Genomic DNA, 27,663 nt, shown 5'->3' with positions numbered 1-27,663 from the left:
GTGGTCAGCTTCTGGGTATACTTTCAAAGTAAAAAGGTAAATCTGACAGGATTTGCTGCGGATCATTTGTGGTTAGTGCAAAAAGGGGTCAGGGATGGCAGTAGGGACTTTGACCAGAGGGAAGGACTATGTTGGCATTCACAGAGATTTGGAGGCAGATGGGTGGAGATCAGTAAGGGCTAGCTCATTTGTTTTGAGTCATGCATTTGAGCACCATACCAAGGGATCAACATTCTTTCCAATCTTAGTGAGATAAGGGCCCCAGACTCTCCCAAGGAGGGTCTTCATGTTGAGATGAGCCCGACAAGCTCATACCCCTGAATGCAGAAGACACCAGGATTCCATCAGTGACTGTCTCTAAAGCTGGAGTTATGAACGATTTTTTTTCATTACTCTCATATCTTCCAACTTCCCTGTAACAAACATATGTTGCTTTTGTAACAGAAAAAATTAAAAACCAGAAGCCAACAATACAAAAGACACAGAAATAAAAGTTAAAAGTCTTTCCAAGATGTTCTGGGCCCGGACAATAGGACCTTGAAGAGGCAGAGAGAGGGAGTGGAAGAAACAGATAGATTTCAGTCCCAAGTGAACAGTAAGAATGGTCTGGAGGATATAAAAAACCATGCCTATCTGCTGGACTGCTGAGGAATGGCGGATGAGAAACCACAAAGAACTGATTTACAGAGACTTCACCAGGAAGCAGCAAGCTCCAGCAGCTCATGGGCCAGTGCTGGGTCTGGACACAGGTGGGGAGACAAGGCCTGCCAAAGGCCAAGAGACCTGAAGCCAGCAGAGTTCCTGGTGATGGCAGGGGCAGAGGAAACAGAGTCTAAAAGACCCCAAATGAAACAGCAATTTGCTTGACATAAAAGTCCTTCCATGACCCCTCTTCTAATTTTGATGGCCGGGGGGGCGGGGGAAGGGAGGTGAAGGTGTGTGAAAAGCATGAAGAATCCATCGTTTTGACCAAGACTAACTCCTAGGGGTCAGTGACCTTCATTTTAGCCAACTGACCTAAGAAAGATCTATCTTCTGGGAAAAGAAACAGCAGTGCTCCTCAGTCTCCACTGCTTGTCTATATACAAAGTCTACAACAAGAAAAAAACATTTAACACCAAAGAAAAAAATCAACAGAAACAGATCCACAGATCACCCTGATACTAGAACAAACCAGATAAGAATTTTAAAATAAATATTACAAATATGACTAAATATTTATTGGTAAGGATGAAAAGACTAGGTGAAGACACAGAAAATGTCAGTAGGAGAAATACAAACTATAAAAAAGAAACAAAAATTCTATGGGGCGCTTGGGTGGCTTAATCAATTAAGTGTTTGACTTTGTCTCAGATCATGACCTTATGGCTTGTGAGTTCGACAAGCCATACATTGGGCTGCTTGTTGCTGTAAGTGCAGAGTACACTTCAGATCCTCTGTTCCACTCTCTCTCTGCCCATCCCCCCACCTATGTTCTCCCTCTCAAAAATAAATATTTTTTAAAAAAGGAACAAAAATTCTAGACCTGAGAATTACAACATCTGAAATAAATATGTAAGATGGCTCAACAACAGAAGAAATAAGGCACTAGAAAAGCACTGAACTGGAAGACAGATCAATTAAAATGAAACAAAATGCAACGAGAGGGAGAAAAAAGTGAAAAGCACTGAAGAGAACACTAATGATCATGGGACGACATGAAGTCACCAACACATGTGTGTGTAATTGAAATCCCAAATTGAGACAAGAGAATGGGGAAATATTTAAAGAAATATTGGCCTAAAATTTTCCAAGTTTGATGAAAAAATCTAAATCTCTAAATTTAAGAAGCTGAATAAATCCCAAAGGGATAAAGACACAGAAAACAACACACCAAAGTCAAACTATTAAGAATGGAAGATAGGGGCGCCTGGGTGGCTCAGTCAGTTAAGCGTCCGACTTTAGCTCAGGTCATGATCTCATGGTTTGAGCCCCGCATCAGGCTCTGTGCTGACAGCTAGCTCAGAGCCTGGAGCCTGCTGCAGATTCTGTATCTCCCTCTCTCTCTGACCCTCCCCTGCTCATGCTGTCTCTCTCTCAGAAAAAAAAAAAAAAAAAAAAGGGGAAGATAAAGGGAAACATACTAAAAGTAGCCCAAAGGAAAAACAAAAAACAGGGAACAAGAAAAAGAAAATACCCTTTTTGACCACTTATCTCAACTCATCTTAAGAAACACAGAGCGGTGCCCGGGTGGCTCAGTGGGTAAATCATCAGACTTTGGCTCAGGTCATGATCTCATGGATTGTGGGTTCGAGCCCCACGTTGGCCTCTGTGCTGAGAGCTTGGAGCCTGGAACCTGCTTTGGATTCTGTATTTCCTTCTCTCTCTGTCCCTCCCCTGCTCATGCTCTGTCTCTCAAAAATAAACATAAAAAAAAAAAAACCACACCAGAAAAAAGCTGCCAAATTCCCTGTTGTTAGGAAAATTAAGGAGATCTATGAAAAATACAACAGTTCTTAGGTATTCATCCAATCAGCTGTAAGGGTGTATATGACCTTGCCTGGGGGCTTCCTCCAGTAGCGACTTCAGAAATATGGACACCAGGAAGTAGGAGGCCAAGAGAAATGTCTTTGTGGACAAATAAAAAGCGTTCCCTATCACAGCCTGTGTTCTACTCTCAGAGAAACGGCTCCCTCTACTGAGATTTTGAAAAACAACAACTTCTAGACACCACTAGGATCCTTTCAACATAAATATACAGTCCCTATGGTCCCCGTGATAGCCCAGTGGTCAGGCATTAATATCACAATCTTACATATAAGGAGACTGAAGCCCCAAAGGGTGAGGGGCTTGCCCAGGGTCTCCAAGCTTGTCAGTCAAGCAACCAAGGCCACGCTCTCTCCATCTCTGATGAGCCCCACCCTCAGGAGCTGAAGACAGCCAGTGTCCTACCGGCACTTCCACTCCGTTCTTGCCAGCCAGTAGCCACTCCCAACAGGCCAGGGCAGTCTCCATGCCGTGCTCGTTAAACATCCGGAGGGGACCCCAACACAGATGATGGAGGAGCTGTGGGTCACAATCTGCAACCAAACACATGCTGTTCAGAAGAAGCTTTGAAAAAAGGCTGAACCCTATGCTTGCCTCTTCATGTCAACAAGACAGACCAGGTGGGCCAGTGATGGCCTCTTGTTTACTTCCACCCCTGAGAGACACCACAGAGATCTGTACTGGGGGAGTTCCAGCTTACTAAGGAAGATGAAGGTAAATACTCATTTCCAAAAGAGTCCAGAGTTACTAGCGCCTCTGTCCGTTACCTTTGCTGCTAATGAGCATTGCCGTCAGCTTGAACATGGCCTGCGTGTAGTGCTGGGGATTACTGAGGTCTAATGCTGTATTCAGCTCCTGGACCATCATTTTGTTCAGGTCAGATATCTGGCCGGTGGCATCTGAGAACCGAATCATCCCATATACCTGCAAGAAGCACACTCGTCAGGAGAATCATACATAATCCAGGGCACACGGGCGAGGTGCAACTGGAGTCTCACTCTCTCATACTGGAGCTTGTGCATACAGAGAGCGACAGACTTGTTTCAAGAATGCTACCACTGCTCACACCTTTCTGGGGAACTTCTCTTTTAGCACTGTGTGTGGGCATTCCCTGAGGACAGAGACCTGGTCTTGTCAATTTCACATTTCAGCACTGAACTCGAGGTCTGAACCATGATAGGGCTGCATGAACATGGGCTGAATAAATACAATTAATGACTCAACCAAGAGCATCCTTACTATTTTTAAAGTTGTATACCATCCCCCCACCCCAAAGTATGCTGTTCTCTTATTTACAAGACTTGACTATATAGAAAGAATCTGACTCCTTCCAAAAACCAAACCTACCTCCAAAGACAGATTTACCACCACCACCTAGGTATTTGAAACAGGTGGAACAGGCCCTCAGAGCAATTCCCAGCAATGGGAAATGTAGGGTCAGCGGCAGCCTACCAGAGAGAGGGGCCCAACCTGCCAGGGGCTCACAGGAAGAGGAAGGGCAACTGCTGGAATGAGGGAGTCACAGAATGGGGAGAGGAGACCCCACTTAGACTAGGCACCAATGGACTTGCATGGACCACTGAAAAGGTGTAGACTAGCTTCTGTGTTTTTATAGATTCAAAAACTGAGGCCCCAAGTGGTGAAGCAACTTGCTAAGTTGGGCTGAAGTGTGGTGTGGTAGACAAAAACCCTCATGGTGATCAGATGTGGTTCCTGACCTCACTTTGGCAAATTATTTTGAGAGCTTCGGTTTCATTATCTGCGAAACTGGAATAACAGTCCATATACCTTACCAACTGTCCCAGTTAGTGCACAGCACTCAATGAATGTTTTCTGACACTTAAAAAAGAAAAGCCAGTAAGGGCACTTGGATGGCTCAGTCTGTTAAGCAGCCACTCTGGTTTTGGCTCAGGTCATTATTCCACAGTTCGTGGGTTTGAGCCCCACATTGGACTCTGTGCTGACAGTCCGGAGCCTGCTAGGGATTTTCTCTCTTCTCTCTCTGTCCCTCCCCTCAACCCCTGTCTCTTAAAATAAATAAATAAACTTAAAAAAAAAAAAAAGCCAGAAAAATAGTATGCTTCAGCATGGCCAGAGTGTATGTATGTGAGGTCATCCCTTTGCAGAGGTGGTGAGTGGTAGTCATAAATGCTGATGACTGGGCTGGTGAGTCCCAGGGCCCCATGCCTTCAAGTCCACCTAAAATGAGTGAGTTCCAGAACCTGAGCTCATTTTCCACTGGGAGCTGACTGGCAGCAGAACGAGAGGACACTTCGATAGCCCATGTCAGGACAAGTACCTCGCCCGCATAGCGGTTGCGTAGATTCAGGGATGCCATGAAGTTGGAATAATCTTTCTTCACACAGGCCGGGCGCTCCGTTAACTGAGTTGCCTACAGAGAAATATCGAGAATTATTTCAGACCATTGCCACATGTTTTCCTTGTGTTCACTATGGCTAAGCCTAAGTCCAATTAAGAAGTTGAGTTCAGATCCAGAGATTATTAAAAATCTACGTTGGCAAGCTAATAAAATGAAATACTTAAAAATTTTTTTAACATTTATTCATTTTTGAAAGAGAGCGTGTTAGTGGGGGAGGGGCAGAGAGACAGAGACACAGAATTCAAAGCAGGCTCCATGCTCTGAGCTGTCAGCACAGAACCCAACATGGGGGTTGAACCCACAAACCACAAGACCATGATCTGAGCCAAAGTCAGACGCTTAACCAACTTAGCCACCCAAGCACCCCAAAATAAAATACTTTAGAACACCTTCCAGTCTGATATGAATCATGGAAACAGGATTTAAAAAAAATTTTTTTTTTAATGTTTTATTTTATTTCCAGGAGAGAGAGAGAGAGACAGCCTGAGCAGGGGAGGGTCAGAGAGAGAGGGAGTCACAGACTCTGAAACAGGCTCCAGGCTCTGAGGGGGCAGTCAGCACAGAGCCCGATGCGGGGCTCAAACCCACGAACCATGAGATCATGACTTAAGCGAAAGTCGGACACTTAACCGACTAAGCCACCCAGGTGCCCCATGGAAAATGGATTTTAAAACATTTTTAGGATGAAAAATTTTCTCTGGAAGGCAGCTTGTGATAGAACTTCACTTTGTCACCCTGACCGCTTTCATCCCAGTGGTGAACAGGACTTTTGCAAGAGAAATAATCATCAGATCATTGTGAAAATCATTGTAATCTGCAATGAAAATGCTATGAAGTCAGTGCTCCTGGGCTGTCTCCTCTGTGGGTGCGTGCTAGTGTGTAAATGTGACTTGAAGATGGTGTACGGTGAAGTAGAGAGCACGGTGACAGAGTGAGCAAAAGCTAGCAGGGGCTCAGAGACGCCCAATAGCTACCACTGGCCTAACAGCAGAAGATAAAAGGGGCGCACTCGGAGTAAAATGGTAGCCCACAGAATGGAGAAAATACTTGTGGACCGCCCCCCTTCACTTCCTCTACTTCAGCTTCAGCCTCCAGCCTACCTCCCACACCTTGGAGTCCTGATGACTGCTCTTCCTTACACTGGCTGGTCAGTGCTACCATGCTCCTCATTGCCCTGCACAGCATCACTGAAGACTAAGAATACACACTGAAGATGGCCTTTCACCCCTTTAGCATCTTATTATAAACCAACACAATCTATCCATTTTTTTTTTTTTACAAATAGTTTATTGTCAAATTAGTTTCCACATAACACTCAGTGCTCATCCCCACAAGTGTCCTCCTCCATGCCCATCCCCCCTCCCCCCCACATCCATCAGTCCTCAGTTTTTGTCAGCATTCAAGAGTCTCTCATGGTTTGCCTCTCTCCCTTTCCCCCACCATTTCCGCCCTTCTTCTCCCCCTTGTTCCTCCGTCAAGTTCCTCCTAATCCTCCTATACGTGCAAACATATGATATTTGTCCTTCTCTGCCTGACTTATTTCGCTCAGCATAACACCCTCAAGGTCCATCCATGTTGCTACACATGGCCAGATTTCATTGTTTCTCATTGCCATGTAGTATTCCATGGTATAGATAAACCACATCTTCTTGATCCATTCATCTGTTGATGGACACTTAGGCTCTTTCCATGTTTTAGCTATTGTGGAGAGTGCTGCTATGAACATTGGGGTACATGTGCTCCTATGCCTCAGCATTTCTGTATCCCTTGGGTAAATTCCTAGCAGTGCTATTGCTGGGTCATAGGGGAGTTCTATGGTTAGTTTCCTAACCTATCCACTTCTTGACATTCAGATGCTACTAGGGAAAATGAATCTCTTAACAGTTGAAGTTTGAGGGCTTATTTTTTTGGAGGGAGCAGGCAGGTAGGAAGAAAGAGGGTCAAGAAAAGAAAATATGAAATTTGGGGAAAACAAGCAAGTGGAACAAAAAATACGATTTTCTCATAAAATTATTAAGCTGGTATATTTTGCAAAAGGTCATGTAATGCTGCTTTACATTTTTTGGAGACAGTGTAGCCTATGGCATCAACCAGGCCTACACTGGAACCTGGCTCTGCCACTAACAAGCTATGAGCTCCCAGGGAGGCCACTTGCTGCCCCTTAGCCTGACTATACTCCCCTGCAAAATGGGGAACACAGTGGCCTTCTCACCAGGTTGAATGGGGATTCAGTGATGTCTGTGCAGCCCAAAGGCAGCAAATGGCCTGCACTGCAGCCCACCTCCCTCCCTCGTAGAACTCCTCTGGCTCACATGTCTGGTGGAGTGTGGTGGGGAGGACGGCCCTACAGGGGTTTTCTGACAGTCTACGCAGCATGACCCACTGGCCTGAGATCATGCTTCTGAAACACCCACTAGAAGCTGCTCTTCCCTGAGTGACGTGTGATGGGGAGAGGTGACTCTGGTGGCCAGCAGCTCCTGTATTTTTCATGCAGCAGGGGCAGCTTGGTCAGTGTCTCCATCACAACCACAATCAGAACACACAATAAATATATCCTTTCCTCCTCAGCAACAGAAAAGGGAAAACCACACCTAAATCTCATTTTCTACAGAAAAAGATTTAAGTCTTTTGGGCAAAAGTGACCTCTCCAAGCCAGCTTAGGGGAGAACCAGGAGTTGTCAAAGGCATTCTAAGGAGTTCCCACTTCTGGCCTCTATTTGTGTGCTCAGAGAGTGGTGGAGAGACCCGGCTCGGGCCTGGCCTGTAAGTACAGAGTGTGCTGGTGACACTGGTATTTTCAGAGAACATGGAGTGACCTCTGTGAGAGCCCCAAGGATGACATAGGCTATAAGAAGACACTGGCTACCTCTGGCACTGCCCCAGGCTCCACAAGGAGGCTGAGAGCCCCCAGCCTGCCTAATGGGCTCCTCCCTTCCTGCTTAGACTTGTGGCCATGGTGAGAAATGGCAGGGCCATTCCTCCTTTGCATCCCCTCCCTATCATGTCAAAGGCATGATAAAAAACAGGCGGCAGCCTCTCCACCTCCCCACCCTGAGAGAGAGTTAAGAGGCAGAGAGTAAGAAGCACACAGCCACACTTGCTTGGGATGGACTAACGGACACTGTAGTAGGCCCTAAGGCTGGGAGATGACGACATGCACCACTCCCAGTCAGATCATCCACTGTCAATCTGCTACTTGATCCTAAACTCTGATTTAACTAAGAAAGCGCTACTTTATGGACATGCTGCCCTCTAAAGTGATCTTCTGTGGAACAAGAGGAAGTTGAAGATATGTGTGCACGTGTGCTTTGGCACCTGCTGAAATAGGAAAATCCAGCAAATGTTTCCAATCAACATGACTATAAGATCATGCTGACCTTGTCTCAGATCAGTTTCCTTCGTCGTGGATATGCAGAAATCCAAATCTGATATCATTAATGAATCGAGAAACACAGTGAAGATGGGGCGCCTGGGTGGCTCAGTCAGTTAAGTGTCCGACTTTGGCTCAGGTCATGATCTCAGGGTTTGTGGGTGTGAGCCCCGTGTTGGCAGCTCAGAGCCTGGAGCCTGCTTTGGATTCTGTCTCTCTCTCTCTGTCCCTCCCCCACTCATGCTTGGTCTCTCTCTCTCTCTCTCAAAAATAAATAAATATTGGAAAAAAAAAAAAAAAAGAAACACAGTAAGGAAATGCCTGTTCTACTGACCTACTCTCTCTGAACCTGAGTATCTTACATGGGATTCCAATCAGCCTACTGCTAGCACAGCTGCATATAGCAGACAAAGCTACATATCAGCTTTGGCTTTGTCCTGCACACTGTGGCTCCCGTTGCTGAAGGAGACTTCTGTTCCCCAGGAGGCACACACATACCCCAAGAGTGGTGTTCTGCTTGTTGTAGCCAGCAAAGTGAAGGATGCTTTCAGTGGCCATGGCCAGCCCCGTGTGCTGGGACAGTCCTGACACCCAGTTTTGATGTTTGTTCAGATATTCCTGAAGTGGGAAAGAAAAAAAAAGGCTGTTTTATTTTAAAGGTAAGAATAACACGATAATAAAAGGTGTGAGGTACTAGAGCAAACACTGGTTCCAATGTTGGGTCCATCCCTTGCTGTGGGTCCCTCAGTAAGTTAAAGTCCCCCGTCCCCTCCTGGCTCTTGCTCATGTGTGAACGAGGACGATTTCCCCAGAGTGGCAGGCATACAGTAAATGTGGGAGGGCCGCTTATTCGCTGGGCACATCCTTGCGGAGAATCTGCCACCTGCCAAGTCCTGTGCTAGATACCCGGAAAACGTTGTAGAGTTCTGGTCCCGCTGTCAACACGTAGGCAGTTGTATTGGCGCAGCAGCCTGCTGTGAAGCGACCCAAAGGACAGCAGGAAGGCAGAACAAGGGCCAGAGTCTGCCTGGCCAACCAGTGGAGGGGGACACTGGGTAGAGCCTGGAGATGTGAGAAGGCCTTCTGCTCTGGCGACCATCAGGGGTCAGGGGTTAGCACTGCAGAAGCAGCAAGGACAAGGGCTAGATGGCAGGCGGCCAGCCTGGGCCAGAGATGGGCCAGGCCCGAAAGGCCTTGTGTGTGAGGTGAAGGAGTTTAGAGTGAGCCACGGGACTCCCCTCAGGAAAGTGCAGGTGAGCACTGACTTACAAAACTGTGCCAGTGGTTTGGGAGCATTCATGGAGCCCCAGAAACCCAACCATGGACCCCGTGGTGATGGGGAGTGGCTAATGAGTAGAGGTAGCAGATTTGCTATTGACACTGGCCCAGCGTGGTGGGTGGCTCAGGACAGGCTGAGGCTGCAGTGATATGCCCAGGTGGGACAGGGACACTAAGGGCTGCGCAGTGAGGGCTGGACAGCAGGTGGGGTAGGGTTCAGACAGACTAGATGTGCAAGGGAAGGGAAACAGGGCCTGGGGCAAAACCAAGGGGAGGCCTGGTAGAAGTATCGAGACCAATTCAAGCCTCAAGCCTGTTCGTTTTCCACTCCTTTCTTAGGCCACGGCTGAGGAAATAAACAGCTCTCCCAATTAAGGCCTTTTTTATTTTTTGCTTAATGAACCCTTTTAGGAATGAAAGGGGCTTCCTCTCTTTATTTTTTTTTTATTTTTATTTTTTAAATGTTTTATTTATTTCTAGGAGAGAGAGAGAGAGACAGCGTGAGAAGGGGAGGGCCAGAGAGAGAGAGGGAGTCACAGACTGAAACAGGCTCCAGGCTCTGAGCTGGCAGTCAGCACAGAGCCCGATGCGGGGCTCGAACCCACGAACCGCGAGATCATGACCTAAGCGAAAGTCGGACGCTTAACCGACTAAGCCACCCAGGCGCCCCAAGGGCTTCCTCTCTTTAGATCTCAGCCTTGGGAGCTGAGGCTCCTTTCCTCCATGTGAACTAAAATAAGTCAGTTCCCAAATACGAACAGTTTGAGAAGGTACCACAGTCTGAAGAATACTAGTGTATCCACTAGATAGTGACAGGTGTCAAGATACAGGCATGGCCTTGTTACAAGGCCCATCTCTGTCCAGCTTAGTTGCTGAGTGCCTGACAGAAGGCTCCATTTTTTTCATTTCCCCAATTGCTCTAACTTCACCATTCCTACATCTTTGCGAAAGGAGGAACTTTAAGGCAATGCAAGGCACCACCCATGGGTTCTTGCAAAATGCATTTCCAAACAGCCTCCAAGGTTCTTGCAGCTAGTTGCTTGGTCCTTCCTGGATTCCAGACTCAGAAACATTTTGGACCTGGCTTTATCTTGACAAATGCTGTTGAGGTCAACTTCACACGCTCCTCTTGATGCACCTTCTCTTTATTAAGCCAGATTTCTTCTAGTGGGATTTTTCTTATCTTTAATCCCTTTTGAGGGGACTTTTTCCTCTCACGTATTGCGAAAGGTCCATCTCTGCTTGACCAGAACAATGGCTTACCTTGCAGTCACTGGTGTTCAAAAGCCAGCACTTTGGTCTGCAAAGGCTCACGTGCAACTCCACGTGCAGCCTGGCTAGGGCTCTAACGGGACAGCAGCTTCACTCTAGCTCCGGCATTCGGCAGTGGTGCTGCTGCTGGACTGCCAGGTCTCCCTGCCCACCACACCGCCCATATCCAGCCTGCCTCACACCTACTTGGTGTGAGTGGTCAAGTTCCCTGGGCCTGCCTGCCCACAGATCCCACTGCACCTGCCCTGCTCACCCACAACCAGAACCCTTACGCCACAAGGTGTTCCTAACAAAGAGCAGTTACAGAGGCCTCTGTTATTCCCACGTACTAGACTAATGTTTTTGGTCTCTGTGTATTCATACCAGTGCTGTTTCTATTTTGAGTTCACAGTCTATGAAAGTTCTCTGGATCACTGGAAGGAGCTTATCAAAATTGCTTTTTGGTGATTTCAAGAAAGTACCTGTAAGTGGGACTTGGTAACTGTAGGTGCCCACTTCATTGCCTCCTGTAGGATCATTCCACAGCGCGCCGCAAAGTCCTTCACGATGCTCTGGATGAGGAAGAGGGTGTGATCAAGCCGCGGTCAGTGTATCTGGGCTGTCAGAGGATGTCAGCTACAGGCTGTAGTTAGTAACTTTGGGGGGTAAAGTTCATTTCCCTAAAATGCACGTGTTGAAGCCCCAGCCCCCACTACCTCAGAATGTGACTGTATTTGGAGATGGTACCTTTAAAGAGGTACTTAAGGTAAAATGGTATCATATGGGTGGACCCTAATCCAATCTGACTGGTGTCCTCATAAAAGGAGATTAGGACACAGGCACAGAGGGAAGACATGTGAGGACACAAGAAAGGAGACCTTGTCTGAAGAAACAACCCCGTCAGACCTCAGACCTCCAGCCCCTAGCACTGTGAGAAAATAAATTTCTGTCGTTTAAGCCACTCAGTCTGTGGTACCTAATCATGGCAGTCCTAACAAATGATTACAGTGACCATGTTCTAACACTCAGCTTTGGGTTTCCCATTCTGTGGTCCTGGCATAAGGCCAGGCGGCAGGGCCTACACTCATAGTGCCTCACATGGTCAGTCACTGGGCACCATACGTCCTGAGTCAGTAACTGAAGGAGAATGCAGGCCATGGGAGGTAAGAGCCAGTGCAGGGGCCTCGTCACCATATGGGGAACCCCCTGCCACTATGAGGGCTCTGAGTCAGACCTCGCACAGCACAGCCTCCTTATCCGGAGCTACTTACTCCATCTGTTTCCCACAGTGCCACACAAAGCCGAAGTCATGTTCCTCAGCTACCACAGTGACAGATAGTCTGCACACCTCACAGCAGTGAAGTTCATCTGACAGTCATACTTGCTCAGGCAGCTTTGAGAAGCTATAAACTGACAGGCAGCAGAGAAACTCTTTGGCAGCAGAACCAAGAAAGGGCTTAGAGTCAGCACAGCTGTGGGGCAGGAGCAGGCCTCTCAGACAGACCAACCTGCGAGTGAGTCAGCACCCCGTTCATATTGTGTGACCCCAACTGAGACTTTCTTTCCTGTGGACTGGGCCCACAATGCTCACATCTCAAACTTCTGGGGTACTGAATGATACAGTGTGTGCAATGTGCCGGCTCTGACACTAGAGAAGGCAATGAAAACAGCTGTTAATAAGGAGACGGCTGCCACGTACCTCTCGGGCTTCACAGGTGTCCGGGACAGTGATCCGATAGGGGGCATCAGGGATGTCGTAGTAAGGCTGATCCTTGTGAATGTCCTGAAAACAACAAAGCTCCCTCTTCCAAACCACTTCCCTGGGCTGCCTCTGCTCATGCTGGGCAGCAGTGTTTGCCTCCCTTCCCCACACCTGTCCGGTCTGTGACGGGCTTCCAAACTTACTGCAGCTCATTGGTAAAGGCCAGGATGGGATCTGGCCTCCCCACCCCCAATGTGGCCCCTTGCAGCATAAATTAGGCTCTGGTGTATGGCAGGGACACTCACAGCGCTCAGCGACAGTGACAGGGTCTGGAGGATGTCCAGCATGGTCTTCAGGACTGTCCCGCTCCAGAGCAAGTGGGGAAACCTGCACCGACAGCCATATCTCAGGGTCCAGGAGACAAATCTTTAAGGAATTTGAGTTCCTTAAAGTGTTGCCTCGAGGGACAGGGTGGGGTGGGGTAAAAACCCTACCTCCTGCTGCCCAGCAAGGGGTCGGAGGCACTCAGGAGGTCTCCCAGGCAGGGCACTCAGTCAGAAACACTCCCCAACTCCCACTCTTCCGGGCCTAGATGTGGCCCCATGTGACCTGCTCTCAACCTAACACTAACCGTCTTTGTTATGCACTGGCTGAGCCGTGCTCCCTCTCTCCCCAAAGTGAGCCTCCTTATTTTTGACCAGGGCTCCCCAATATTTTCACATGATGGCAAAATAGATAATGGCATTATCTACATGATACTCTAGCTCAAAGAGAAGAAGCTGCCCCTGGATGTGGTGACCAGGGTGAGGGAAGCAGACTCCGCATGGATGTGACTCATCATGGCCCTCTGCTTAGGAGGTCCAGCTCAGACACATGTCATACGTATGCTAGACTTGCTTTCTGGCCCTGCCTAGACCAGGCACACAGAACCTGCAGCAGGCTCCAGAACTCCTGGACTGTGCATGGAGCTGTGGGCAGGCCCAGCGTGGCTGTTTGCTGCCTCTGGCCTTTACATTGCAGACAGGCTGGTCCAGCCCACCTTTGAGGGTTCTCATCCATGTGAGGGCATGTCCCACGAGTCTGCTTTGGCTCTCAGCAGAGAGCCTGGAGTGGACAAAGATCCGTGTGGCCTCTCCTTCCTCTCTGAGGAGCCTGGAAGACACTGATTCTACCAGGGACCTCTGGCTTTGGGCTAGAAGATGTCACTTAGGATGGCTATGAGCTTCCCAGAGCGAGCCCAGAGAGGCCTCAAAACAGAGGAGAGTGGGATGCAGAGACACAGAGACATGACACCCCTTGTCAGGAAATGGACTGTAAGTAACATCGATAGCTCAGAATAAGTAGAAGTTTCAGGACCACACTTCAGACCCTGCAGTAAATTCCATGACATTCTGAGGACGGCTGCATTGCTGTTTGAGAGTTTAAATTCTGACTCCAATTTTTCTGCACTGATAATGTAAGGATGGCTCTTCCCTGCATTAAACCTAGAAGTTTGCACATGTGTACGTGCGCACACACACACAGCATTAGAAGGAAAGTGAGCTTACTTATCCACCAGACCAGACAGATACTTGTCTGCCACCCTCCGTATCCTCTTGTGAATGTGGTTGAAGTTCACCAGGAGAAACTGCGCATGCCGCTCCAGCTCCTCTTCATTCTCCTTGGTCTTAGCCTGGAGATTCAGAAGAGACAGGTACACCAGGCGCCCTCCACATGCCTCTGGTAGGCACACACTGGCACTATGACAAGGCTTACTTTATCCGCCATCATGTTCAGGAAGGCGTCAAATACTTTGTCTGCGACGGCAATCACACACTGCATCATCCCTGAAATGAGAAGGAGGTTTCCACTGGGTCAGGAGCATCAAGAGAAAGGGACCAATCCTAGCTACTTTCAAATGTAGTATTTAGAAATGATTTTGGACTACAAAAGAGTGGCAGAGAGGGCAGAGTTCCCACATACCCTGTACCCAGTTTCTCCTGATATTAGCAGCTTAATTCATCTGAACTAAGAAGCCGACACTGATACAATACTGTTAGCTCAACTTCAGGCTTTATGTGGACTTCCCCCATTTTCCCACTAATATCCTTGTTCTGTCCTAGGATCCAATGAAGATGCCATGCGGCATTACCCATCAGGTCTGCTTTGTCTCCCATAATCTGTGTTGATTCCTTGGTCTGTTCTTGCCATTCATGAATCTGACACTTCTCAAAAGCACAGGCTTGTTATAGGATGTCCTTCAATTTAGATGTGTCTGATCCTTGCTCGTGATTAGACTAAGGTTACAGGATTTTAGGAAAATCCCACAGAGGTGAAGTGGTCTTGTTGCACTGTAGCAGGGTTGTGTGAAATCAGTAACTCCTACCACTGAGGAGGCTGACCTTGATCATTGGGGTACAGTGGTGTCTGCCAGGTTTCCCACTGCCCAGTTTCTATTTTTCTCTTTCTATGCTCTACTCTTTAGAGGGGAGTCACTGAGTCCAGCCCACACTCAGGGAGGGGAATTAAGCAGCAGCTCCTGAAGAGAATGTGGGCATATGATAAAACCATTGCGGTAACTGGAAAATACTCTGGGGAAGATATTTTAATGTGGTGATTTCTTTTTTGGGGTGGGGGTATTAAATAGGTTCCACACTCAGTGTGGAGCCCAGTGCAGGGCTTGAACTCACAACCCTGAGATAAAGACCTGACCTGAGATCAAGAATCAGACACTTAACTGCCTGAGCCACCCAGGAGCCCCTGGGGAAGATACTTTGAGGTTATATAGACAAACCATTTGTCTCTAAGATTTTGTCCAGATTTTAGTATCTGTCAGTGGGCTCTACTTGTAGCAGGTACTCTGGTTCTCACTAGGATTTTGTTTTCTTCATTCTTTCTACTATTAGTAATTGGGATTCTATAAGGAGGGTCTGTCCCTTTCCCCATGTTTTTTCTTTTTTTAATTTTTAAATATTTTTAATTTATTTCTGAGAGAGAGAGACAGCATGAGCAGGGGAGGGTCAGAGAGAGAGGGAGACACAGAATGGGAAGCAGGCTCCAGGCTCTGAGCTAGATGTCAGCACAGAGCCCGACGCAGGGCTCAAACCCATGAACCATGAGATCTTGACCTGAGCCAAGGTCGGATGCTCAACTGACTGAGCCACCCAGGCTCACCCCCCTTCCCCATGTTTGATGTGTTCAATCGTCTAATCAGTATAGACTCATGGATATTTCATTCACTGGGTTATAATCCAATACTGTCATTAGATGCTGCTCAAATTGTTCCAGCTTTGGCCATTGAGAGCTCTTTTAGGGAGACTCCTGTGTCCATGTGACATGCCCACATGCCTTTTCTTCTTCCTTTCCTTTTTCTTTTTCCCCCTCACAGGACCTTCCTTTCTGGCACTACAAGGTGTCCCAGGCTCATCTTGTATTTTCCCTGCCCCAATTCTCTGTAGAATCAACCTTTTTTTCCTAGAGACTTGGTTCCTTTTAATGCAGAATGGTATTTAGAAAGCAAGATCTGAGCACCAAAAGTGCTTGTTGCTACCAGGGTACAAAGCAGATTTGTTTGTTTGTTTTGAGAGAGAGAGAGAGCAAGTGGGGTAGGGACAGAGAGACAGGGAGAGACAGAGAATCCCAAGAAGGCTGCGCACTGTCAGTGTACAGAGCCCAGTGAGGGGCTTGAACTCACAAGCCGTGAGATCATGACCTGAGCTAAAATCAAGAGTCGTTCACTTAACTGACTGAGCCACCCAGGTGGCCCTACAACACAGATTTTAAAAAGCCACAGTACAACACAAGCATCACAGTACTGATGCAGTAAAGTGCTGCTTGCCCACTAGTGCTGTCCCACTTATCCAGTGTCTTTTTATTTCTTTTTTTAAAGATTTAGTTTTGGGGTACCTAGGTGGTACAGTGGTTAAGTGTCTGACTCTTGACCTCAGCTCAGGTCATGATCTTACAGTCTGTAAGTTTGAGCCCTGCACTGGGCTCTGCACTGATAGCATGGAGCCTGCCTGGGATTCTGTCTCTATTTCTCTCTGCCCCTCTCCCACTTATGTGCACTCTCTCTCTCTCTCAAAATAAGTGCACTCTCTCTCTCTCTCAAAATAAATAAACTTAAAAAAACTTTTTTAAAGATTTTTAAAAAAAGAATCTCTACACTCAACATGGGGCTTGAACTTACAACCCCTAGATTAAGAGTTGCATGCTCTACCACCTGAGCCAGCCAGGTGCCCCATCCAGTGTCTTTAGAGTGGCTAAATGACAGGGCTGTAAGGTCAGCAGGGCAGAGAGATGAGGCAGGCGCTGCACCTCTGTGCCCCAGGCCAAGCTCAGAGCTTGAAATATACAGAGGCATCGCGTGTGTGTTTTTTATGAGGATAAATGGGCCCCCAAAGCTCTTAGACATGGGAAGTGATTAGTGTGACCTGGACAGATGCCCAAACAGGGAGAGACTACTTTCTAAGAAGTTGGGTTTGGTGGATGAAATCTCGTTTTGGGAGGTGTGTTTAGTGTAGTATGTCTTCATATAGGTCTTAGGAAACTGAAACTGTAAGTTCCTAATACAAAACAATCAGATAGTGGTCAGATCCCAGACATGATCGCACAGCAGCCTCTCTGGAGATCTTTACTTAAAAACAGCCATTTTGGTTTTTGCACTTTACTTTTGCACTTTAGCTTGAGACTACCTCAGTCTTAGTCTGTAATGACGGACTAGGCAGCTGGCAGGCCGCATCGCAGGAACACATGGAGGCCTGGCTCCCACCTGCACAGAGGAGGTGCCAGTCCTCCGCTTCAGGGGCTGCTATTTGCTTCTTATAACCTCCTTCCTGTTTGGCTCTGAAAATTCATGAATAACACATCTCCATAGGCATGTCCTTCCCACCTCTTATGTTTTAGGAAGGAAAAGGAAGAAGAAAGTGCACTCAGTAAATATACATTCATTGGCTTAACCTAAGTGCCATACTCAGAACAAAAAACAACCCATTTGGAAATCATGTGGAAGAGTATGGTGTACTGTGAAAATTAAAAAGTGTCCGTAATGTGCCCATCAGTTCCCAGGGCAATTTAGTTTCCTCTTATGACACAGTAACAGAACAAACAGGACTTAGAAGAGAGATGACGACATTTAGCTTTAGACAGCTATCCTATTCCTTCTATAGATATTCTCATTAGGAGGCTGGCAAAATGTGGTAGGTTCTTAGGCCTCTATGGGTTAGGAATCTCAGATTTTTTTGTTGCTTACCCTCTGTCCTAGAGCCAAAGAAGCTCGGGGTGATCTAACTGTCTAGCACAAAACAACTGTTATATAAACAATGGGCACCCGGATGGCTCAGTCTGGTTGGGCATCGGACTCTCGGTTTCAGCTCAGATCATGATATCACAGTTTGTGAGTTTGAGCCCCACGGAGGGGTCTGCGCTGGCAGTGTGGAGCCAGCTTGGGATTCTCTGTGTCCCTCTCTCTCTGCCCCTTTCCTGCTCTCTTTCTCAAAAATAAAGAAATAAATATTAAAACAACAACAACAACAAACAATGACTAGGTGGACAAGGGGAACAAATAGTAGTGTCTCTACCTTCAAGTGGTCCTGGGGCGTGTGTGTGGGACTCTCTGAATGTGGGGCTCCCTCTTCCTGTATCCTGCACCCCAGTGGGAGGTGTTTCCTACCTTACAAATTGCCTGCCTGCACCCTCCACCCTAGCCTCCAAAGGGCTCCTCCTCCTCCAATCCTTCCCCCTACTGCCAGCAGAGGGAGCTTCCAGAACCCTTAAACTCCTTTCCTTGCCAACTCCACAAAAATAAATTCAAGTACCTAATTTCCTGACTGTCATGCAGGAGTGTGAAGGGTTCTATAAAGAACTTATTGGACAAAGGTCTTACATGAAGAAGCAGCACATGTGATTTTATTTTATATTTTTAAAAGTTTTATTTTTAAGTAATCTCTACGCCAACGTGAGACCCAAACTTATAACCTGTAGAACAAGAGTTGCACACTCCACTGACTGAGCCAGCCAGGCACCTCCTTGGGGTGATTTTTAAAAGGATTTCTTCAAGGACTGATTTTTCAACAACAGAAAAAACAGCATCAGAATTATCTGGAGATTAATTCTCTATTGGCAAGAACAAGATGATAGATTCTTCAGTGTGCCAATGGCTTTTGGCATGGAAAGGTCTCCTCTCTATAAACTATACTTAATTAATAATAAATTTATTGGTTTTAAGAATTATCAATTAGCATTCTTTGAAATATTTGCCCACAGAGTTCATCAGAACTCATGGCCATAATGTACCCAAATATTTAAGCACAATTATAAAACTGATCAAATTCTTCTAAGCATATAATTAAAACACAGGTCTAACACTTCAGAGTCTCTTATATTTTTAAACACTTTAAAAATTAACACACAGGTCAATGCAATAATGCTTAAAACCTATCAGTGTCCTTATACTCAAACTGGTCAAACAGTACCTATACTATGCATTTAAGTTTTTTCTTTGCTATCTAAAATTTTATTTTTTTAATAAAAAAATTTGTTTAAATGCTTATTTATTTTTAAGAGAGAGAGAGACAGAGTGCAAGTGGGGATGGGACAGAGAGAGAGGGAGACACAGAATCTGAAGCAGGCTCCAGGCTCTGAGCTGTCAGCACAGAGCCTGATGTGGGCTCTAACTCATGGACCGCAAGATGGTGACCTGAGCCGAAGTCGGACCCTTAACTGACCGAGCCATCCAGATGCCCCTGCTATCTCAATTTTAATAGCTCTTCTTTTTTTAAAATATTTTTTTTAACATTTATTTATTGTTTTGGAGAGACAGAGCATGAGTGGGGGAGGGCCAGAGAGAGAGGGAGACACCGAATCTGAAGCAGTCTCCAGGCTTTGAGCTGTCAGCACAGTGGGGCTTGAACCCACCAACTGTGAGATCATGACCTGAGTAGAAGTCGGCCGTTTAACCCACTGAGTCACCCAGGAGCCCCTTAATAGCTCTTCTTATTTTCATCCCTATTCTTATCTTAGGTTTGCCTCACTAGAATTTCAGTAACTATAATATTTGTATACCATCAGAGAGTTTCGATTATTTCTCTGCTTTCCCAAGAGTTTGGTGCTTTTAGGACTGGTTGCAGCTGAGACCCTCTGTGCACTCAGGATCTGAGCACATTTGCATCACAGGATTTGCAAGTCTTTGTGCTTCATATAGATTTTCCTATTCCGAAACTTTTCCAGAAATGATGTAGCCTTTAAATCGGATGTTGCCCACAGGTCCTGACCTGTTGCCCTGACATTCTGACCAGGCCTGATGGTGCCACTAGAAACATTCATGGTCCTGAGCACAGTCTCCTTATAACCAGCAGGACTACTGAGGCATGGAGCTCTCAGGGAAGGTCTGGGGTTGTCCCCACAATGAGCTCTCTAATAGCTACTCTCAGCTAACAGAGCACTTTTTTTTTTTTCATTTTGAAAGATATAATTTATATATTTTTTGCTGCCTACAAGAGATTCATTTTATTTATTATTTTTTTTTACAAATAGTTTATTGTCAAATTAGTTTCCACATAGCACCCAGTGCTCATCCCCACAAGTGCCCTCCTCCATGCCCATCCCCCCTCCCCCCAACAGAGCACTTTTAACTAGCCACTCTGTGGGATGTCTCTGCCTATCACCAGCTAGGCACCTTTTCTACCTGTCACTCTCAGAGACCAGGCATGACTTTATCATGGGTGCCAGGTCTCTTTTTGGACTGTGTGGCTCTTTCCTTGTGTTCCCTCTTTCCTGATTACATAAGAGAAACAACAACCTGTCTCTACTTCTCAAATACTTGGTGGAAAAAACAAACATTATACATATAAATACGTATATCCTATACACTATGTATTATATATCATTACATATTATATATTATACTGTTATGCTAACATGTCTGTGTGTATATATATAGCCTAGTATATTTGGATATACACATCCTAGTATATTTGCTCTTCTTTTAAGCAAAATAATAAAAATGCATATACATGTTCAAATTATGATACTTGGTCCACTGGGAGTCCTCTTATTTTTAAAAATGTTTATTTATTTTTGAGAGAGAAAGAGAACATGCAAGCAGGAGAGGGGCAGAGAGAGGGGGACAGAGGATCTGAAGTGGGCTCTGCGCTGACAGCAGCAGGCCTGATGTGGGGTTTGAATTCATAAACTATGAGATCATGACCTCAGCCAAAGTTGAACGCTCAACCTACTGAGCCACCCAGGCACCCAGGAGTTGTTTTAAATTGGTTTAGTCCTCTCAACCTGCTCTGGACATTTTCTCCATTTTTAAAATTAATTAATTAGTTAATTAATTAAAACATTTACTTGTTGGGGGTGGGGGAAGGGCAGAGAGTAGGAGACAGAGATTCGAAGCAGACTATGCACTGTGAATGCAGAGTCCAATGCAAGGCTCGAACACATGAACCATGAGATCATGGCCTGAGCCAAAATTAAGAGTCAGCTGATTAAATGACTGAGCTGAGCCACCCAAGGTGCCCCTACACTGAAAATTTTAAAAAAGTATAATTGCCCCCTGGCAACAATAAGATGCTCCAGGTTCATCAATGATTATTTGAGGAGCCCAGGATCCTCTCAGCCTGGGATAGTATTAGAGACTGAAATCTGGGGGCTAGAGCATACTCAAGCATTGAGGGTGGGCAAGAGTGATGCTCCTTAAGGCTATATGGTATACATTTTTGTTGTTGTCTTAAATTTTTAAAAATATTTTAAATTCGAGAGACAGAGACAGAACATGAATGGGGGAGGGCAGAGAGAGAAGGAGAAACAGAATCTGAAACAGGCTCCAGGCTCTGAGCTGTCAGCACAGAGCCCACTGTGGGGCCCGGGCCCACAAACTGCGAGATCATGACCTGAGCCAAAGTCAGATCCCCAACCAACTGAGCCACCTAGGTGCCCCTTGTTTTTTAAAGACAATAGAAGTTTACTGAATACACTGCAAGAGAGTGGTGGGCAGGACAGCAGAGAAGAGGCTGTCTGCCATGAGGCAGTGGTGTGGAATACACCACTAAGGTTCTAAGTTTTGTACTGATCTTTCCAATGCACTATGTAACTTCATAAAACTATTTTATTCAGATAGACAGAAAACTGGGAATAGTATTCCTTTCTATACTATTAAAGCTCAATTCATCATTAGAGTACCACAATAATAAACTTACCAGATTTATCTTTCTGAATAGCTTTATCTTCGAAGTAGCAGAACATTACCTGGAAGCGGTCAGGATCTGTTGAACGCAGTACCCTAGCAAAGAGAACAGTTTTGGGTAAATTTTGAAAAATCCATGCTGTCCCTATCACAGATTTGGTCCTGCCCAGAACTGCTGAGGCTGTGAGGAACCAATAACCTACACGACTTAAAGTGTCATAGGCTCACAGGGACTTTCTGGAGGACAATATCCCCCATCTGTCATAACATTCTCACACTGTTCACCTAGCAACCCATCACTAACACCACATCTTAAGAGTTACGTGCACAGCAGTGCTCACTGCACGTCCATCAATAGGAGACTGGTCAGCACACCAAAGTACACCCATTCAGTGGCACAACATGCAGCCACCAAAATGAAAGGCGGCTCCAGAAAAACATCCAAGATGCACTATTACATGAGAAAGCAAGGTGTGGAGACAATGGGCACAGCATAATGTCAGCAATTAAGTTTCCGAAAGGCCTCCATGTGCCTTCTTTGTGTAGGATATTTACGTTTGTATTTCTAATTTCTAGAAGGGAAAGTAAAACTATCAACAGTGGGCATCTCTGAATTCAAGGCCAGGAAAGAGACTTGTATTTTTGATCTTTAGCATCTTCTGTACCACCTTAATGTTTTCCTCCTCTTTTTTGGTTTATACACCATTTTTATTTTCATAGTAAAAAAATATCTTTAACTTTAGGGCAAAGGAAGAAAAAGAAATGCATGCACATGAACCATGGTCTCTGTGAAGGGCCGTTCAGAGTTTGGGGGGCTCCAATCAGACAGCGTGGCACACGTGCACACAGGCAAGCGTGTGGCAGAGTCTGTCTGTGGGCTTCTGCACCAACCTTCTGTGAGTCACACTGCAGCAGGGCAGGCTGGGTGGCTTTAAGTGTGTGCATTCTCAAGGGCCCACATTCACACAGCTTTTACGTAATTTCTCACATTGTCCACCTTGCTGTTTTAACACTCTCCTAATAACCAGTGGCTGGGAAGTCTGAGTCACGTTCTTGAATAAAGGCTTCAGGGTTGCTTCTCTGTGCTAACAGTGCTCACAGAGGCCTGGCAGGCAACCTGGAGCGGGAGCTGGGTTCTTGGGAGCTGCCTGGGGGCTGTCTCCTTAGGGTCCTGCTCTACCAGCCCACTCAACAGCCTGTCCTGAGAACCTGAGAACTGTATTCGTGGGCACACTTGTGGCGAAGCAGGAGACAGCCCTGCTGGTGGGCACGTGAGGCTGAGAGGGTCCGGAGACATCTCTTGTAGCCATTCAACCTAGGAGCAAACCAGGTTTTTGATCTGTGTTGGTGTGCTTGTTTTGTTTCGGTTTCTCTTTGAAAATATATTCTTTATAATGAAAAGGACGAGAGGGAACCACACTAAGGTGCTATAGGGAATGGTGGTGAGATCAGTTTTTCCTCTCTATTGCCAAGTTGATGTATAATGTTCTATTACATTTATTTAAAAAAAAAAAAAACTAAAAACTAAAACAAAGAAAAGAAGGTCAAAAGCTCCTTTGCTCCGTGGGACTCTGGGGGAGAATGGGTTAATTTTCAAATTCTGCTCTGTTGTGGCACCCTCAGGCTACCAAGAGGCCAGGAGATGACAGAGCTGGAAAGTAGGGGCTCACTCCTACTTACCCCAAACAGCCTTAAGCTATTTTATACACTGAGCTTCCTAGCAAGACTTCTTTTACCAGTGGCTTTCATGGCACCAAACAAAGATTTAAATAGTGGCATTTCCTAAATAGTCCCCCTTTTAAGAACATTTTATTTTTCAAACCATTTGGTAAAGTTTATTCTATAACTTATTGCACCTATCTTGTGACTTCAACAAACAGGTTATGTGTAACCTGACCTTTTTTGATGACAGGGAGGTATCTTTCTGTAGCTAGAGTATTCAGCTGCAGCCCCCTGGTGCCTCAGGGCTTACCATGGCGAGTCTGTACCATCCACACAGGCAGCTGGGCTCTGAGCATCCTAGCTGGTTCTTCCAGCCTTCATTTATGAGAGGCAGCATGGCACAGTGCTTAATAGACGACTTGGATCTCAATCCAAATCAGGGATTATTACCTTGGGTAATTTACTTAACTGCTCAGTGTCTCAGTTTCCTCATCTGTAAAATGGGTATGTAGGGGCACCTGGGTGGCTCAGTCAGTTAAGCGTCTGACTTCAGCTCAGGTCATGATCTCACAGTTCGTGGGTTTGGGCCCCGCATCGGGCTCTGTGCTGACAGCTCAGAGCCTGGAGCCTGTTTCAGATTCTGTGTCTCCCTCTCTGACTCTCCCCTGCTCATGCTGTCCCTCTCTCAGAAATAAATAAAACATTAAAAAAAAAAAAAAAATTAAGGGGTGCCTGGGTGGCTCAGTCAGTAAAGTGTCCGACTTCAGCTCAGGTCATGATTTCAGTCTGTGGGTTCGAGCCTCATGTCGGGCTCTGTGTTGACAGCTCAGAGCCAGGAGCCTGTTTCAGATTCTGTGTCTCCCTCTCTCTCTGCCCCTCCCCAGCTCATGCTCTGTCTCAAAAATAAATAAACGTTAAAAATTTAAAAAAAAATTAAAATGGGTATGTAATAATACCTGCCTCACAGGCTTGTTGGAGAATGTGTCCATACAGGTACTTAGCACAGTGCCTGACATGGCATAGGCACTCAATCCATGTCAATAATGGTATTGTTACGGTGACAATTATTATAGTTGTCAGGTCTGCTGTGGTTACATATGTATCCTGAACATCCGGCTAACTGCGGGACTGTTTTGGGACAGGCCCCTTCCCATTTCTAATTTGCTGTTTGTATTTAGCTGTGGTCCTGGAAACCAGCTCAATGAATATCTTCGAACATTCTCAGTGAGGGCTGGTTCCTAATAGGGGCTCTTGTGCAGTCAAGTGGACTGAGTTTGCAATATCTATCGTGACTGTTCAGAATCCTATTCCCTATAAGGAGAGGGTAGTAAGAGAGTTATATGATGTGGTATTTGGTGCTCAGGAGGGAGGAGCACACAAGAAAAGCAGAGGGTGTTTTTGTTTTTTCCTTCTTTTTTTTTTTTTTTTTTTGAGCAGCAGGCAAAAGTTTATTAGAGTGTAAGATTAGAAACTAAGAATAGTAGGAAAGCTCTCTTTACAGAGAGGGGAGATTCGCAAGTGAATGCCTCTGTTTTTTTGCTTTTTAAGAAAGTTTATGTGTCTTGGGAGGAAGTGAAGAGTCCCACCCACAGAAGGCACAAACATGTAAAAATTAGCTCCAGGGGCTGTGCTGGGAGGTGAAGGCCTGTATACCTCATATATTCCAGCCGATAAACAGACAGGAGATAGGTGGACATGGCAAAGTCCAGCTTGTTGATGAGGGCGGACACTTCAGGGGCAGGGTCCAGCAGGTTGATGATGGTGCTGCGGAGCTCACTCAGTTCAGCCTAAAGGGAAATAAAAGGCTCAAGGGCTCACACAGGCACCTGGAGGGGAAGGCAGCCCTCCTCCAGGAGAGGTAGATAATAGGTGATAACAAGGACAAAGAAAGGATCTGCCCATTGTTCAAGAAAGCTTAGCAAAATCCCTGCTCTGCATCATCTATCCTTGGCAGGATGAGAATCCTTACAGGGGTGACTGTGTCGTTTTTCATGGCCGAGTTATACTGGAGGACTGAACGCAGTGGTTCTTTGCTGGGAAACGTGAGCAGGGGTGACTTGGTGGCTATTTCACAGACCCCCTCGTACCACTCTTCTGGCCAGAGTCCTGCAAGAGAGTGCACATGAGTGAGAACCACCACCTTGCTCAAGAATCACTGCAGGGCAGTTGATGCTGACCATTTCTAGAGTTGTGGGTCCTTTGCTTGAGCCAATTATCCCCAAAATGGGGCACAGAAATGAGTCTGTTTCCTAACTTGGACAGGTTTTTTCCTAAGATACATGATATTCTCAGAATCCTAAACTACATCTGGGAAGTATAACATTTGCATACATACCTGTAGGAAGCCACAGCTGAATTTGAACTAATTTTGAATGCATACACATTCATAATTAGGTAGAGTACTACCTCACCCTTGTTTTCACTCAGCACTCTTGTCTTCCCCAGAAGGGTGAGTATCCCCCTACCTGACCCCTCCACTGCGAATCCCATCAGCACGGAATAGAGCCAGAAGTCCCGGAAGAGCTTCTGCAACCGAGGCTTGGCTTCTTTGATGGGAGGCAACCTTCGGGTGAGCTGATACGTCAAGGACAGAGGGAGAAAAGGAAGTTATTTGCTCATAAGCCCTAAAACCTACAGATGTGAAAATCAACCACAGATTCATTCTCCAAGACTCTGTTAGTCATTTTGGGTACAAAAAGACACAATGAGCAATAACCAATACCTCTTGATCAGTTCACTGGTAAATATTCACCCATTCGGCAAACATTGAGTGAGTAGCTAATGTGCACCAGGCACCATGTCTGGGAGGTGAAAAGCCCCATTCCTGCACAGGCCTTGCTACCTAGTTTGGAGGCAGATGAGAAAATAATCAAAGTGTGGCAGAGATCCTGGAGAAGGTGTCATGGGTCTCAATGCTCCTGTGCAAGGAACTCTTAGCCAGGCAGAGAAGAGAAAGCAGCCCATCCAGCCATAGGAGCTTCATGCCCAAAGCCTGGGCCTGGGGAGGGCATAGAGGCCTTGGGGAGGCTGGAGCTCAGGTGAAACAGTTGCGACTGAAGAGACAGTGTGCTTGTGAGAAATCTTGTGGATTGAGGAGAAGTGGTTTTTGGATCTTTTCTGGCAGCACAACTTTTTCAAACAATAATCTTGGGCAGAATCCCAATATGTAAAACAGGTACAGGCAGTGTGGCTTAGGCGCAGGAGTGAGAGGTTGAAGTCCCTGCATCCTTGCCCCAGGTGGTGTCCTGCCCAGTATAAGCAGGGAGTAGCTTGTAGGGTATGCAAAAATGTTAAATTCACGCACAGCACCTCACCTATTGGACCAACTGGTCCTCACAGAACCCCCAGAGGACATCAAGCCTCCTACAGTAATAATCAACCTACAGTGAGGTGTCTCTGAAACCCACATTCATGAGTGTGAAGTATGGGCCAGGGTCACAGGGGTGGGACACATGATGATACCACGCAGGTAGGGGTGGGGAATCACAGAGAGATGGGCATCTGAACCCATGACTGGTAGGGTCTATAAACTGGTACACTATTTTCTGGAAAGGAATTTGGTAAAATGAATCAAAAAAAGTCTAAATACTCCATCATTTCACCTAAAATCCCCTCTCTACCAATCTATCCAAAAAAATCTCAGGCACAAAAATGTTGTAAGATTTGTTAGAACAGAAAAATAAATAAGGACACCTGGGTAGCTTAGTCGGTTAAGTGTCTAACTCTTGATCTCAGTTCAGGTCGTTATTTCAGTTCCTGGGTTCAAACCCTGAGTTGGAGACTGTCAGCGCAGAGCCCGTTTGGGATTCTCATTCTCTCTCATTTTCTCTCTCTCTCTCTCCCCTCCCCTCTCCATCCCTCCCCCTGCTCATGTTCTCTCTCTCAAAATAGAAACTTAAAAAAAAAAAAGAGTTGGGACGCTTAACGGACCAAGTTACCCAGGCACCTCTGGATCCTGGATTTTAAAAAGCTATCAATCAACCAACCAATCAATCAATAGCTATCAAAAAAGTCAGGGAGAAATCTGACTGGGACTGGATGTCTCCTGTAAGAGAGAAGGACTGATTTTCCTAGATGTTAACAGTACTGCAAAGTAGGGCAAAGACCTTTCCATTTAAGAGACAAAGCTCCAGGGCCCAGGGCTGAAGTGTTGTGACTTTCTCTACAACTCACCTTCAAATAACTCAGGAAATACCCTCAGGGCGCACACACACATAAGGCAAAATAGTAACTGTTTTATCTCGGAGGTTAGTATATGGATGTCAATTATTCAATTCTTCCAATTGCTCTGTATATTTTTAAATTTCATAATAAAAAGTTGGTGGGGC

General features: G+C 46.1%; 1 protein-coding gene across 2 annotated transcripts in view; it reads right to left on the bottom strand.

Moving 5' to 3' along the window:
- PI4KA (phosphatidylinositol 4-kinase alpha) overlaps positions 1-27,663 on the bottom strand; it is a 120,563-nt gene that overhangs the window by 22,181 nt on the left and 70,719 nt on the right. For both annotated transcript variants that reach the window (XM_039242823.1, XM_039242824.1), the window contains 13 exons: positions 25,801-25,909; positions 25,305-25,441; positions 24,989-25,122; positions 21,687-21,769; positions 14,263-14,333; positions 14,055-14,179; positions 12,813-12,894; positions 12,505-12,588; positions 11,288-11,377; positions 8,775-8,894; positions 4,826-4,918; positions 3,294-3,450; positions 2,932-3,059 (listed from right to left, as the gene is read on the bottom strand). In XM_039242823.1, coding sequence (XP_039098754.1) covers positions 2,932-3,059; positions 3,294-3,450; positions 4,826-4,918; positions 8,775-8,894; positions 11,288-11,377; positions 12,505-12,588; positions 12,813-12,894; positions 14,055-14,179; positions 14,263-14,333; positions 21,687-21,769; positions 24,989-25,122; positions 25,305-25,441; positions 25,801-25,909 — 1,413 coding nt within the window. The remainder of the gene's footprint in view (positions 1-2,931; positions 3,060-3,293; positions 3,451-4,825; positions 4,919-8,774; positions 8,895-11,287; positions 11,378-12,504; positions 12,589-12,812; positions 12,895-14,054; positions 14,180-14,262; positions 14,334-21,686; positions 21,770-24,988; positions 25,123-25,304; positions 25,442-25,800; positions 25,910-27,663) is intronic.

This window comes from Hyaena hyaena, unplaced genomic scaffold (assembly GCF_003009895.1).
Source record: "Hyaena hyaena isolate Hyena2069 unplaced genomic scaffold, ASM300989v1 scaffold_219, whole genome shotgun sequence".
Classification (NCBI taxonomy): domain Eukaryota; kingdom Metazoa; phylum Chordata; class Mammalia; order Carnivora; family Hyaenidae; genus Hyaena; species Hyaena hyaena.
The sequence above is the reverse complement of the archived record's forward strand: the minus strand, read 5'-3'. Positions and strand labels throughout refer to the sequence as shown.